This window comes from Gadus morhua, chromosome 5 (genome assembly GCF_902167405.1).
Source record: "Gadus morhua chromosome 5, gadMor3.0, whole genome shotgun sequence".
NCBI classification, from domain to species: domain Eukaryota; kingdom Metazoa; phylum Chordata; class Actinopteri; order Gadiformes; family Gadidae; genus Gadus; species Gadus morhua.
The window spans coordinates 7,126,603-7,140,785 of NC_044052.1; the positions used below are offsets into that span (position 1 = coordinate 7,126,603).

General features: G+C 51.0%; 1 protein-coding gene across 1 annotated transcript in view; it reads left to right on the top strand.

The window, feature by feature from the left end:
* rab3gap2 (RAB3 GTPase activating protein subunit 2 (non-catalytic)) overlaps positions 1-13,787 on the top strand; it is a 20,922-nt gene extending 7,135 nt beyond the window's left edge. Inside the window, exons 12-35 of the mRNA XM_030356035.1 lie at positions 142-231; positions 558-697; positions 1,118-1,313; positions 2,146-2,289; positions 2,673-2,755; positions 2,849-2,913; positions 3,114-3,204; positions 4,239-4,360; positions 4,820-5,033; positions 5,693-5,790; positions 6,046-6,154; positions 6,448-6,608; positions 6,851-7,025; positions 7,521-7,733; positions 8,114-8,220; positions 8,411-8,477; positions 8,621-8,691; positions 8,770-8,805; positions 9,152-9,226; positions 10,033-10,248; positions 10,668-10,757; positions 11,109-11,345; positions 11,526-11,690; positions 12,622-13,787. Of these exons, the coding sequence (XP_030211895.1) occupies positions 142-231; positions 558-697; positions 1,118-1,313; positions 2,146-2,289; positions 2,673-2,755; positions 2,849-2,913; positions 3,114-3,204; positions 4,239-4,360; positions 4,820-5,033; positions 5,693-5,790; positions 6,046-6,154; positions 6,448-6,608; positions 6,851-7,025; positions 7,521-7,733; positions 8,114-8,220; positions 8,411-8,477; positions 8,621-8,691; positions 8,770-8,805; positions 9,152-9,226; positions 10,033-10,248; positions 10,668-10,757; positions 11,109-11,345; positions 11,526-11,690; positions 12,622-12,774 (3,118 nt within the window). The 3' untranslated portion in view covers positions 12,775-13,787. The remainder of the gene's footprint in view (positions 1-141; positions 232-557; positions 698-1,117; positions 1,314-2,145; positions 2,290-2,672; positions 2,756-2,848; positions 2,914-3,113; positions 3,205-4,238; positions 4,361-4,819; positions 5,034-5,692; positions 5,791-6,045; positions 6,155-6,447; positions 6,609-6,850; positions 7,026-7,520; positions 7,734-8,113; positions 8,221-8,410; positions 8,478-8,620; positions 8,692-8,769; positions 8,806-9,151; positions 9,227-10,032; positions 10,249-10,667; positions 10,758-11,108; positions 11,346-11,525; positions 11,691-12,621) is intronic.
* Positions 13,788-14,183: the final 396 nt, after the last annotated feature.

Sequence of the window (14,183 nt, forward strand, 5' to 3'; positions counted from 1 at the left end):
TCGCTCTCTTTTCCTCTCGCTGTCTTAATCCAGTCTCAATTTCAATGCTTTTTTTCAATGCTTTATTGGCAACAACAGTTGACCAATCGTTCTCTTAGAGTTACCATAGCCAGCTGTCTCTCTCTCTCCCTTGTCTCTCAGTGGGTGGTTAGGATGGAAGAACAAGAGCGAGGAGGAGCCAGCCCAGAAGCAGAAGCCCAAGGTGGAACCGGCCACACCCATGGCAGTCAGGTGACCTCTCTAAACCAATCAATCTGCCCAACAACGCTTACCGACCCGTATCTCCTGCCCTCACATCCCCAGACAGACACCATATCTTGGCAACAAGAGTTTCCGATGAACGGCGTTGGATAGATAGATAGATAGATAGATAGATAGATAGATAGATAGATAGATAGATAGATAGATAGATAGATAGATAGATAGATAGATAGATAGATAGATGGATATTGACTAGATATTTGCAGATTTTAACTAATCGCGCCATAAATATTCATTCAACATTTTGTTGACTAGTCAAACAAACCCCAACCTGGATTGGCGTGTGTCTGTTTCAGGTTCGGTCTCCCGGACTCCCGGCGCCATGGCGAGTCCATCTGCCTGTCGCCGTGCAACACGCTGGCCGGCGTGACGGACGACTTCGGGCGCGTCACGCTGCTGGACGTGGCCCGCGGCATAGCCATCCGCATGTGGAAGGGTGAGGAGGAGGAGGAGGAGGGGGGGGGAGGAAGGGATGGGAGGGGTGGGCGGGAGGGAGGGAGGGAGGGGTGGACCATTGTGGATCCTAAGTGGACATTGGAAGGAGCCAATCGGCACAGTGCTGTGAAGCTCTCCGCTCAGTGGTGCCTCAGGCCGGGTGGATATCATTTCATCAGAAGGGGGTGCTTCCAGCATGACAGCAGGCGGGCCTTCCCCGGTATCTGGTCGATGTGGGCCTTAGTTCAACCCTGAGGAACTCACAGGGAAGGAAACACGCTTTCTGTGTCCATGGTTACAGCGCAAACAAACGGCAGGCCTCCCAGTGATGACACATTTCCCCCAGAGCAGTTCATTCAGTAACCGCCGGCGATGACGTCGTTGTTCATCGAGCGCTTCCTGCACGGTGATTGTTTCCCAGGTTACCGGGACGCCCAGCTGGGCTGGGTGCAGGTCTCGGAGGGGCGGGGCGACAGGGAGTCGTCCCCGTCGGCGCCCCTCCCCCGGCGCCACGCCCAGTTCCTGGTCATCTACGCGCCGCGCAGGGGCATCCTGGAGGTGTGGGGCACGCAGCAAGGGCCCCGCGTGGGCGCCTTCACCGTGGGCAAGCACTGCAGGTACACATGCACGCACGCACACGTGCACACGCACGCACATACACACACTGGCAAGACACACACACACACATACACACACACACAAATACACAGGCCAGACACACGCACGCATACAAACACACACACCTAGGCCATACGCACACACACACACTTACACACACAAACACACGTAGGCAGGACACATACACACTGGAGCATGGACACATGTTTAGAAATGATGCGCGGGTTGGGGTCGGTTAGGCTGTTAGCTTAATTTGACTTCGCTGGGGGCACTCGTGTTAATTTGAAATGCATAGGCTACCCTTCTTACAGAAACTCTGAACCTCTTGAGTTATTTTGTGGAATGAATCGTTCGTTAATGTGGATTTTGTTGCGCTCATCTGTTGACATTTCCGAAAGGTGTGCTTTCAAAGACACAAACGTAAACGTGTCAATAGTATGAGAAAAAATAGACTTAACCTGTGTCGGGCTCGGGTCGGGCTCGGTGACTTCTCTGTCGGACGCGGGCCGGGCTCGGACGCAAAAATGTAGCCCGTTCCGCGCTCTAATACACACAGGCTAGAGACACACACAAACACACCTAGGCCACACACACACACACACACATATAGGCTAGACATAATGAGCTAAAATACTAACACACACTGAGACAGTGTATGCGTGTGCATCTATTTGTGTACTCTGTTCACATCTGTATCCGTGTGCATTTTTGTGTACAGGTTTATATGTGTAATCAGTTCACATGTGCATCCATGTGTGTGTTTGTGTTTTTCTGTGTGATTGCTTGTGTTTGACTATGCTGTGTGCGCTCCCTGACTCCGTGCCCCTGCAGGCTGCTATACGCTGGCTACCGTCTGATGGGGGTGAACAGCGTGACCAGCCAGGGCTGGCAGCTCCACACCCAGCAGGTGTGTCTGCTGGACCCGACCAGCGGAGCCCTGAGGACCATCACCGTGCCCTTCCACCTGGCCCTCAGGTCAGCGCGCAGACACACACACATGCACACATGCACGCAAGCACACACACACGCCCTTCAACCCGGCCCTCAGGTCAGATCACAGAAACACAGAAACACACACCATTTTGTTCCTTACCTTATGGTGATGCCTATACTACTAAAAACTATACAAATGATCTTTTGTGCAATAAACGCGGTTGCACACGATCTTACATGCACACCTGTTTCTCCCTCTGCGTCAACACTCGTCAACACCTCTCCATCATCAGTTTTTATCTGCTCCCGGTTTGGATAATATTTGAATGCGTCCTCCTCTGTCGATTGCCTTGCCCTGCTGCCGAGTGAGTTTCCCTCACGGCACAGCAGAGTTGAACTGACCTGAACTGCGATCCCCTTTACAGTGACAAGAAGAGTGAGCGGGCCAAAGACATGCACCTCCTCAAGAGGTTGACCACCATCCTCCGGAGCCGAGAGGTGGAGCCAGGTACAACGGCCCGACCGCCGCCGCTTTACCTCCTTCATCATGTTAAACGATGAGCTTTTGTTTACCTGCCCTGTGCATGTCGACCCCTATCAGACATCCTGGAGAGCGAGGCCAAGAGTGTGCTGCTGGATATTAAACACCCGGCCATTAAGAAGCAGGTGATGACTCACTCACACTCTCACACTCACTCATTAACACTCTCACTCACACTCTCTCGTTCTCTCTCTCTCTCTCAAACACACACACTGCCTTGCGTATAACCTAATCATTTGGTCTTCTTAACCAATAAATTCTATGATACTGTAAATGGGGAGTGGATAAAAAAAATCAATGACTTCCCTTGCCTTCCTGTACACAGGCGCTGGAGTCACTGCTGGCCAATAAGAAGGCTCCGGTCTCGTGTCTGACTGGTGTCACTCGAGCCTTGCACGACAGTCTCAGGGAGCAAGGTAAAATCTGGTGGCGTACCAGAGCATCTTTCGAAGGTGTCGATCACCTTTACATCTCTAAAGCTGCCCTTTCAGACAAGAGAAAAGTCTTATTCCTTGAATAGCCTTTTATAGTGATGAAGGCAAGGTGATATGACACCAGAGCCATCTGATTTGTATCCATCTTATTCTTTGGTAGTCCTTCCCTATCTTTGCCCCCCTGAGGGTCTCATGACCCTGTACACGAACACAAGTGTCACAGTCTCCTACGTAGCCGCAGCAGCTACGTAAACATCGTGACCTCATAGCAGCCCGACACAGTGTAGCCTGCCAGTAAATCCAAGGGAAAAGAAAAGCGGAAGAAAGCACACAACGAACAAAGAGCAACAATGTAGGACGTCCAAGAAGGACGGCAAACTTTTGCCCAACATTTTCTTCAATTAACAAAGCTTTCGTCGTTGTCCAGAAGTACCTCGCGGGTAATGTGTCTCTTTCTTATTATCTCCCTGGAGCACGGAAGTGCGATTCTGCCGACCAATCAACGGACGGCGTGTGTAGATCGAACTTGCCGGCACCCATTCAGGCGTCTCAGTACCCCAACGGAGGAGTACTGCGAGACAAAGTACGCCTCCGGAAACGCGATCCGGAATCGCACTTTCTTTGCAGACTGAACCGAACCGAACCGCACCCTCCGGTGGAAATGCACCACTATACTCTCTTATTAAATCCGGCATTGTAATTCGATCCTACTTCAAAGTGTAGACTTGTTTACCTTGGCCCACATCAAATAAATCAGCCTGCAAATAACTCTGGGCACTTGAGGCTAGGCAAGGCCTGTGAAGTGTCGCCCTGGAATGGCTTGTCCTCAGTAGAACGTGTTGTGGGGAAGTGTGAACGTCAGTCAAATATATTAAAATCGACCCCATTACGAATGCAGAAGGCGTTGGGTTCTTCCTGTTGATCTCAAAGGGTGTGTGTGTGTGTGTGTGTGTGTGTGGGCTTTGGTCCCTGTGTGTTTGCGTGTCCCTGTGTGTGTTTGTGTGCCTGGTTCGTAGACCCGGAGGCGGTGGATGAGGCTCTGCTTCAGCTCTGCTCCTCTCAGCTCAAGCTACTGACGCTCTACACAGACCTCCAGCAGCTGCAGTCTGCTGAGGACACACAGCCAGGCCCCGCAGACGTGAGCACACGCACTCACTTGCTCGCTCACTCACTCACTCGCTCGCTCACTCGCTCGCTCGCTCACTCGCTCACTCACTCACTCACTCGCTCACTCACTCACTCACTCACTCACTCACTCACTCACTCACTCACTCACTCACTCACTCACTCACTCACTCACTCACTCACTCACTCGCTCACTCTTACACGCTCACTCTCACTCTCTCACTCACTCACTCACTCACTCACTCACTCACTCACTCACTCACTCACTCACTCACTCACTCACTCACTCACTCACTCACTCACTCACTCACTCACTCTCACACACACACACACGTGTGTGAGAGTTGGGTTTTCTCTTATCCAAAGCATTTTGCATTTTCATTCCAGCCCTCGCTGAAATTGTAAGCTCTCACTCACTCACTCACAATCCCACCCACCCAGTCACCCACCCAGTCTCTCCCCCCACCCCCAGTCTGACTCTGCAGTGGGCGTGGAGGAGGAGCTGTCCCGTGTGGACGGCGCCCTGCGGCGCTACGCCCAGCTGGCCTCGCGGCCCAGCGTGTCCTTCGCCCAGGACTCCCCGGACGCCCCGCTGCCCGCGCGCACCTTCCTGTCCCAGCTGGAGGGCGGCGAGGGCGGCGAGGTGGTGGTGGTCCGCAACGGGGACGAGGCGTGGAACCGGCTAGGTGACACACACACACACACACACACACACACACACACACACACACACACACACACACACACACACACACACACACACACACACACACACACACACACACACACACACACAGTCATGACAAGCACCATTCAAAAATGGTTTCATTAAAGTTCCCTTCAATGCTAGAGTAGGATATTTAGAGCCCCCGGCAGGAGTATGTTTGATTTTCCAAGTATCGGGTTGATTTAATCCCAGCTCTCACCTCAGTCTCCCTCCAAAGCAACTCTCCAAATCACTAGACTAGCTAGCTAGCTTTTGCAACACGTTTTTGCGGCCATTAGGTTCAACGCATCAGGAGAAATCAAGTCATTGTGTTTTCTAGAATTGGGTCCACAAGACATTGGTATGGGCCATTGAACCATTTTAATCTATTGCCTATTGTTGATTGTAACTACGTTCTATGACGGTGTTATATATAATGACATCAATATTGCCATAGCAACTCAACTCCCACTGTCCTGCAGCTGATATCCGATGGCCATCAAAGGTCACCTGTGCAATATGCAAGAGACTCAACTGTGTGTGTGTGTGTGTGTGTGTGTGTGTGTGTGTGTGTGTGTGTGTGTGTGTTCGCGTGCGCATGCCTGTGTGTGTGTGTGTGCGTGTGTGGTCTCCTTGCAGGGAGCTTCCTCTTCTGGGGCTGTCTGACTGGACAGAGCCCTATCCACCGGGTGTGCAACAAGCTGGAGCTGGCTGGCATCAGTCCACAGCAGCTCCTGGTGAGTGGGGGGGCTCTGTGACCTCTGGGGGGCCGGGGGGGAACTCATCAGGGCCAGGGGATAGGACTGCCTGGGACGGCTTGTTCAGTAGAGTTTGCCTATACTGACAGACTGTCTTCCCAAAAATGCTGACTACACCCACAATAGTACGCCGGTTGATTTTGATGGCGTGGGTTATTTTAGCCTTTTTGGTTTCTTGCGATTCTTTAAATGACTATGGATCTCTTTCTGCTCTCGCTCTCTCTCTCTCTCCAGTCCCTGCTGCTCAGTGTGTGGCTCCACAGGGAGAAGGAGGTGATTACCAAGCCAGAGGACATCGTTAGGAACTTCCACACACTACTCATCGCCCTGAGCAACATGAAAGGTGTGTGTGTGTGTGTGTGTGTGTGTGTGTGTGTGTGTGTGTGTGTGTGTGTGTGTGTGTGTGTGTGTGTGTGTGTGTGTGTGTGTGTGTGTGTGTGTGTGTGTGTGTGTGTGTGTGTGTGTGCGCGCGCCAGTCTCTGCTGTTGGGGAGTTGTGTGTGTCCCAGCAGAATTCATTCATTTCTGCTTCAGGGTTACATTTCTTTACTCAAATCAATATAATAAACTTGCAAAGATATCTCTGTGATGCACAGCCAGATTCTATACCATCTATCCCTATTGCCTGTCCCCCCAGGAGCGGTGGAAGAGTCCTGGGACTCCCAGTCTGTCTCCCCCTGGTGGCAGCAGGTGCGCAGTGCGTGCGTCCAGTCCAACAGCGCTGGCGCCGCCCTGCTGGCCGCGCTGGTGGCCCACCGCGCCGCCAAGTCCAGCATCACCCGCCTGTCGGACAGCAAGGTACACACACGCACGCGTGCACACACACACACACACACACACACACACACACACACACACACACACACACACACACACACACACACACACACACACACACACACACACACACACACACAGAAACATTATAGCTCTGAATCGTATTTTATGCGTGATCCAGTTCAGCCCGAGCGCAACTGTCTTATGTCTCTGACTGTGTGTGTGTGTGTGTGTGTGTGTGTGTGTGTGTGTGTGTGTGTCAGATCCAGGCAGACTGGGAGGCGGTGTCCCTGGAGCTGGAGCAGTGGGCGGTGTGTGTGCGGCAGCTCGAAGACGTGCTGGCCCTTCAGACGCTGCTGTGGCTGCCGTCCCCCCTGGGCCCAGCAGGGGGAGCTCCGGCGCAGTGCTGCGCCAAGAGCCTGCATGAGGGGGGAAGAGGTGGGCACGCCCCAGCCTGCCTGACGCCCGCTCACACACACTCACTCTCTCTCTCACTCTGACACACACACTCTGACACAGTCACACACACTTCCTTATTCAAGTTTGTATGTATTTATGCACACATCGATAGCAATTATAATTTGGTATGACGTATGATTTCATTTAATTTTTTATATTAAAGGACAGAGCACATTAATCAACATTTCTGTAAATGTGCCCGTGTGAGACAGCAGGCAAATCTTCCACTGTAATTAAATGAGGATCACGTGTATGGATGTGCTTGTATGCATGTATGCACTCACAGACATTAGATCTGCATGCGTATGTATGTATGTATGTATGTATGTATGTATGTATGTATGTATGTATGTATGTATGTATGTATGTATGTATGTAAGTATGTAAGTATTCAATTGACTAGAATCCCATCCTATCAACTGTTAACTCCACACATTGTCCTTGAGGCCCACTGTTCTCCCTCCCGCCCTGCAGGGGGCGTGGCGGACAGCGTGGCCAAGTGGGTGTTCAGGCAGAACCTGGCGCCCGAGAGGCTGAAGGAGATCCTCCTCCTGCACAAGAGGGGGAGCAGGGAGGAGACTGAGGGAAGGGAGAAGGAGGAACAGCAGGAGCACAGAAGAGGAAGGGAAACGAAAGAGAAGGAGGAGGAGGAGAAGGATAGCCCTGAGGACTTGGACAGGACAGCAGGTGATAGTTTCCCGGCTGACAGACGGACACAGACAGACATTGAGACGTACATTGACATTGAGACGTACAATTGGGTCAGACAGACTGACGTACATGCAGTGGGTCATAAAGATTGACGTACATACAGTGGGTCTGACTGACTGAAGTTCTTTATTGTAATCATATTGTACAAAGTAGTTAAGCTCCGTTATAGTTATCCCAATATCCGGTACTATTATGTTTTGATACTTTGTGATATCACAAAGTTTGCTACAATGGGATGCACGCTTATCAGGTATACAGATCGAAGCTCAATATGAGATGAACGCAAATTAATAGTTTATTTCTTTGAGGTAAAGCTCCTGTGGTCAAATGAACTTGTAGTGGCGGGTCCCTTTCAGAGCTGCTGGTGGCAGTCAGTCAGCGCTTCCCCGACTCCCTCTCCCCTGACCTGCTGCTGGCCCACTGCTGCTGGGAGTACGTGGTGCAGTGGAACAAAGACCCGGAGGTACACACTCACTCACTCACTCACACACACACACACACACACACACACACACTCACACTCACACTCACACACACACACACACACACACACACACACACACACACACTACCACTAAGTCACACCTACACTATGCCTATCGTTTATAGTACTTATGGAACCATAAAGACCGTATCTTCTCCCCTTTCCCCAGGAGGGGCTCTATCTTTACTGGGCCGTGGAGCATCTCAAGCTGGTGTCCAGCCCCCACATCCAGCTGGGTGGGTAGTAGGGCTTAAGGCCTGTCGGCTGTGTTCTCATACCAATGCGCTCTGTCCATTACCGAGCTACAGCAAAACACTCTGGCGTTGGGTCGGTGCGTGGAGTGATGAGACACCGGGTCGTTTCCTCTCCTCTCTCACAGGGATCTCCTCCATGATGTGGAGCACGTTCATGGTCAAGCGCTTCTCCGCCGCCGCCTACCTCATGGAAAAGGTGTGTGGACGTCGTGGTCTATGAAGCATGTTGCATGTTTCGTCAACGCAACGTAAACAATCCTATATGTATTCACAGGTTGGGAAGGCCCCAAAAGACCGCTTATGCCGACGGGTGAGTCGGCAATCCAATTCAAATTCTCTCGTCGCTCCAATTCAAATTCTCTAAAAAAAAATAATTGACAAAGACTGTCCACTGTGATGCGTTTTCTTTTTAATGTGTGGCACGGAGCACAGACATTCACCCGGAGTAAAGACATTCACCCTTCTTACATCGCTGTGTCCTTTTGTTTGTTGGAGTCTCTGGGCATTTACGTTTGTGTGTGTGTGTGTGTGTGTGTGTGTGTGTGTGTGTGTGTGTGTGTGTGTGTGTGTGTGTGTGTGTGTGTGTGTGTGTGTGTGTGTGTGTGTGTGTGTGTGTGTGTGTGTGTGTGTCTTATATTGTTCCGCCCCTCCCCCAGGACGTGGGTATGAACGACAGAGCCGTGACCACCTTCATGGGCTCCAGCGTCCAGCTGCTGCAGATCCTCATAGAGGTGACTGGACTGTTGGCTCACAGCCAGAACCCTTTTTCTTTCTTATGCGACGACGTAAGTGGGAACGGAGACGCACGCATGCGCAAAGGAGGTGCATGGATTTGGACGCGAGGATCCAATGCCTCGAAGCGACCGTGGCACAGACGCATGTACTTTTACCTCTAGGCTATTGAGCAGACACTATTACCGACAGGGACTTGCAACCCATTCATGCACACATTCACCCACCCACACCGGACTCAACCATGCAGAGTGGACAGCCAGCTCGTCAGGAGCGGGTTAGGGTGAGGTGCCTTGCTCAGCGACACCTCGACTCTCAGCTAGGTCGACCCTCGCTACCTCCTGAGCTGAGCCCCATGTACGGTACCGAGTGTCTTCCCCAGTCTCGCTTTGATTGGCGCTGGGTTGGTTTTTGAACCACTTCTGGCATTTGCACAGTGTAGCGTTCCTCCACTGAACCCTGCTTTGGGGAACAGCTCTGTTGAAACCCCGGCATGTAACTGACCTCGGACACGGGGTCCAGATTGGGGGCAGGGTTTAAACACCTTCTGATTTCAACCACAGCAGCTGAAGCAGTACAAAGTGCTGATGAAACCATTGCTCATGGTTCCTTCAGCGAGCTATCTTCCAATAACACCAGAGCATGCACGTTTGTTTCCATGGTTGCACGACGGATTGGAATGGCTCACCTCTCAACATTCAATCTTTTGTTTGGTTTAAGTTGTCATCACAGGAGTACATTTCCCACCGTCCTTCGCCCCTTCACCGAGCTAACCGCTCTCCCTCCCTGTGGTTCTCCTCCTCAGGCGGACTCTGCGGTGGAGGAGGTGGCCCCCCCGGAGCTGTGCGTGGAGGAGGTGTGGTGCGGGGCCCAGGGCCCGGCCTCCATCGCCGAGCTGGCCCTGGAGCAGCGCGGGGTCCACTTCCCCCTGGTGCAGCACCACTACCTGCTGGCCGCGCTGCTGCACGCTGCCATGACCTTCGGCCTGCGGGTCAAACCCCTCAGCCTGTTTGACAGCAAGGTGAGCCTCGGCATACTCACTGGACTTTGAAGGAGGTCTCAGTCAGCCCTCGATTCGATTTGTCCGAGTTAGCGCTAGAACAAGTTAGCCAAAATCAATGGAAGCAGTTGAGACAGGTGAGCTCCCCCAGTAAAGGTCTGGTGAAATCCACCTTCCAAGCTTCTTTATAGATATTTTTGTGATTTAACTCGTCTTTGTCGACAGTGAGTCTAAAAAACAATCAAATTGTTGTAGTTTTTCTTTTATTTTTTACAATGAACACAAACTATGCTACTGTGCAAACCGTGACATCACACAATGACATGTTGCAATAAAAAAACATGATCACGCTCCTAATCCAGCTCTCAAACCATCACCATGTTTGTTAAGTTTTCGTAGAAGAGGTGTGAGAGTTTAAACGTGTCTCCATTTCCCCACAGGGCAAGAACGCCTTCTTCAGAGAGCTGACGTCCATCCAGCTGATGCCCAGCGGGGACATGGACCCCGGGCTGGTGTCCCTACGCCAGGAGGTGAGGTGCAGCGGGCGGAGGGGGTCACCCCAATGTCTGCAGCCTCCTCTGGGGGCAGGCCCCCTTGAGCAAGGCACCGAACCCAGCTGCTCTTGAATGACCTGTATCTGAATTCACTGCAAGATAAAAGAGTCCGCTAAACAACGTCAATGTTAAATATGGAGAGCATTGAGGCAATGATCCAAGGGCTATTGAACACATTCATCCACAAACGTGTGTCAGTTGATAACAGTCGATCAGAGTATTTGAATTGTCCCAAATATCTGCTCAGGTCATGCCTTTTTTTTTTCAAAAACCCTTTCACCACCTTGGGATCCATTAAAACGATCACCCTTGTCCCCTGCCTTCCAGTACCTGCTGCGCGTGCTCACGGCCTGGGTGCAGGCCACAGACGAGCCCCCGGCCCCCGGCTCGGCCCCCTCGGGGCCCGGCGGCCCGCCCCCTCTCCCGGGGGGCGGGCCGAGGGCCGACTGGTGGCCGTCGCTGTGCCTGGAGCTGGGCGTCCTGCTGCAGGTCAACCCCGACGTCCTCCGCCGACACCTGGTCTGTGAGCTCTACAACCAGGGCCTGGACCCCCGGGCTGAGGAGGTGAGGGGTCGGGACCGGACCGCCGCATTCTTTAACATTCAGAACCTTTTAACGCAGTCGTTCCAAAGAGGGAACATTGTTCATCAATGCACGGTCCACAATAGATAGCGCTCCGCCACATTGAGGTCACTGACGCCGGCGTTCTGCTTGACCTTTAACCTTTGACCCGGCGCCCCCCAGGTGATGCTGGAGGTGGAGGACAAGGACGTGCTGGGCTCCCAGCTGCTGGTTCTGACGGGCCAGCGCCTCAGCTACTCCCTGCTGCACAGCCAGAGCCAGACCAGGGGCGCCATGGAGCTGCTGGCCCGCCTGCCCCCCACCCTCTGCACCTGGCTCAAGGCCATGGTGAGGCCCCTGTCAAGGGGGGCCCCCGGGGGCCCTTCTGCTCACAGACGGAGTTCATGATAGTTTAAAGGGCCCCTATCATAGATAGTGTGTGATCATTCACTCGAAGTCGAAATCTGCCTTTAGTGACTTCACAAGTGGGCGTGTCCACCTAGATGTATGGTGCATAGATGAGCAACATTTGCCACAGTCCACTGGGTCGGCTGTTGGACTGATCTATCCAGCGTACATCTCGGTGGACACCCCCACTTGTGATGTCACTAAGGCACAGAAAAGGGCAGATTTGTCCTGCTCTAGGTGGTATATCGGGGGTCCTTTGACCTTATGTTAAGGCTAAACTATGAGTAATCATGAGAGCATATGACAGCAGTGATACGGTTCAATGCAATAATTCTCAACTGATCATTGCGGTAAAAAACAATCCATTCATGTACTCTTAAAACATGGAGTGAAAACAAAAGCTGCAACAATTGGGCTAAACTCAATTGCAAGTCATTGAAATATGAGTCAACATAGAAATAATAATAACTTCATGGGCTTCTTTCTAAAGATATAGGTTTGGCATATGCTCTGCGACCCATTCTGATTCAACGTAGTGATTGGGACCTTGTAGAATGAGATATATTTCCATTAATTGCCATAATGGCCGATTCTCCAGTAACATAGACATTCGACCTCCCATCATACAAATATAATGAATAACGTGGAAGTGAGAATTATTACCCTCCAGATTTGTGTTGCAATGAAACTAAATTACTTGGTTAATACAACCAATGATTTGGACATTGATGAACACACACATTCACACACACACACACACACACACACACACACACACACACACACACACACACACACACACACACACCTACACACCTAACGTGTATGCGTGTCTCTGCCTGTGTGTGTGTGTGTGTCCGTCCGCCTCCAGGACCCCAGCGAGCTCCGCTGTCCCATGGTGCCCCTGGGCCAGAGCCGACGCTTGGTGAGCCGCCTGATTGAGATCCTGCCTGAGAACCACGCCCAGTACAGCCTGGCCCTGCACCTGCTGGAGGCCGTGGAGGCCCTCACCACCGAGGCCTGAGCCCTCCTGGCCCCTAGAGGGAGACAGAGAGACACAAACAAATAGTTGTACATAAAGTGCTAGTCTTACACACACACGAAGCGGGCCGCGGGGGGGGGTTTGTGTGAGAGGAGATGAATGCAATGAAAAGGATCACAAGAGGTGATGCTGGAGGAGAGTGAAGGTGTGTATATAAAGGGGTTGGGTGTTCATTAAAGAGCTATATAGACACTATGTACAGCCATACAGTATATTACCCCTCCTCCTCCTACACCTATCTTTGTTGTAGCTTCATCCCACTATTTCAACTGACGGGTATTGTGTTGGTTAGGTTCTGACGGAGATTACACCTGTAGTTTGTTGCATTAAGGCGCACAGACACTACATTTCAAGAGCTTTTCAAGAGCCCGTCGTCCCAGTTATTTTTTCCATGTCTCTGTTTTACTTGTCTCTTGCTTTCAAACGTTGATGCTTGATTTAGCTCATGACAAGCATGCTTCTTCTTCACAGTGGATTATAACAGAAGCATTAATATCATTGTAAATAAAATGGTAAGCAGCACCCTTAATAAAAAAAAAAAAGGATTGGTTTTAAATGGGTTTTACTCCCATATGTCATTGTATTTTTTTTGGATGAAATATGTAACATATCTATATGGAGAGGAAAAGAGACTTGAAGATTTATGGTTTCATGTTGCCCTGGCTACCAGGGAGAATGGACATCGCTTGTTCTTTAATAGTAGTGTCCTTGTAATTCTACTCTCATTCACGGAGTTGATTGCGTTCCTTTCGCTAATGGCTTTTAAGTATTACACCGTTCAGCGACCTTATCCTCTTCACGTGCCATAATAGTCCCTTCTCCAGCGTTTATTCACTCGTAGCAACCTTCGAGGGTAACGGCGTGCATTCGAGAGGAATGGAGCCGATCGTTAGTTAATATTTTTTGTATTTATAGCCACAAATGGTATGGTATGCCTGCCCCCCCTTCGCGAAGGCTGCAGAATTAAAAAAGGTTTGATGCTTCTCACCAACTAATAGTGGTCCTGTATTTATTTTGTCATGTTGTGCGTTCCTCCACCACCAGAAACATTTCCTTGGTATTTGTGTGGTCACTTAGACAGGTGGTTCATGGCAGGACAGTTTTTGCATGCGGAGCTCCCCAATGGATCATGGTAGCCACTTTCCGTCAGCAGTTTGGTGGCTGCAATGGCCCCGATACAGGGCTAACAAGTTTTCAGAAAACCTTGGAATGAGATTTGAGCCGCTTCCCCAGTTTCTTAACTTCTAACCTTTACCCAGACCATATACAAATAGGTTTAGAATCAATATCCCAGAAAGCCACATGGCTTTGACCAAAAAAAAGCATGAACTTAAAACATAGAGACGTGTTAAACCATAGAAAGTTTGTAGAAAACAATGTTTTGATAATTT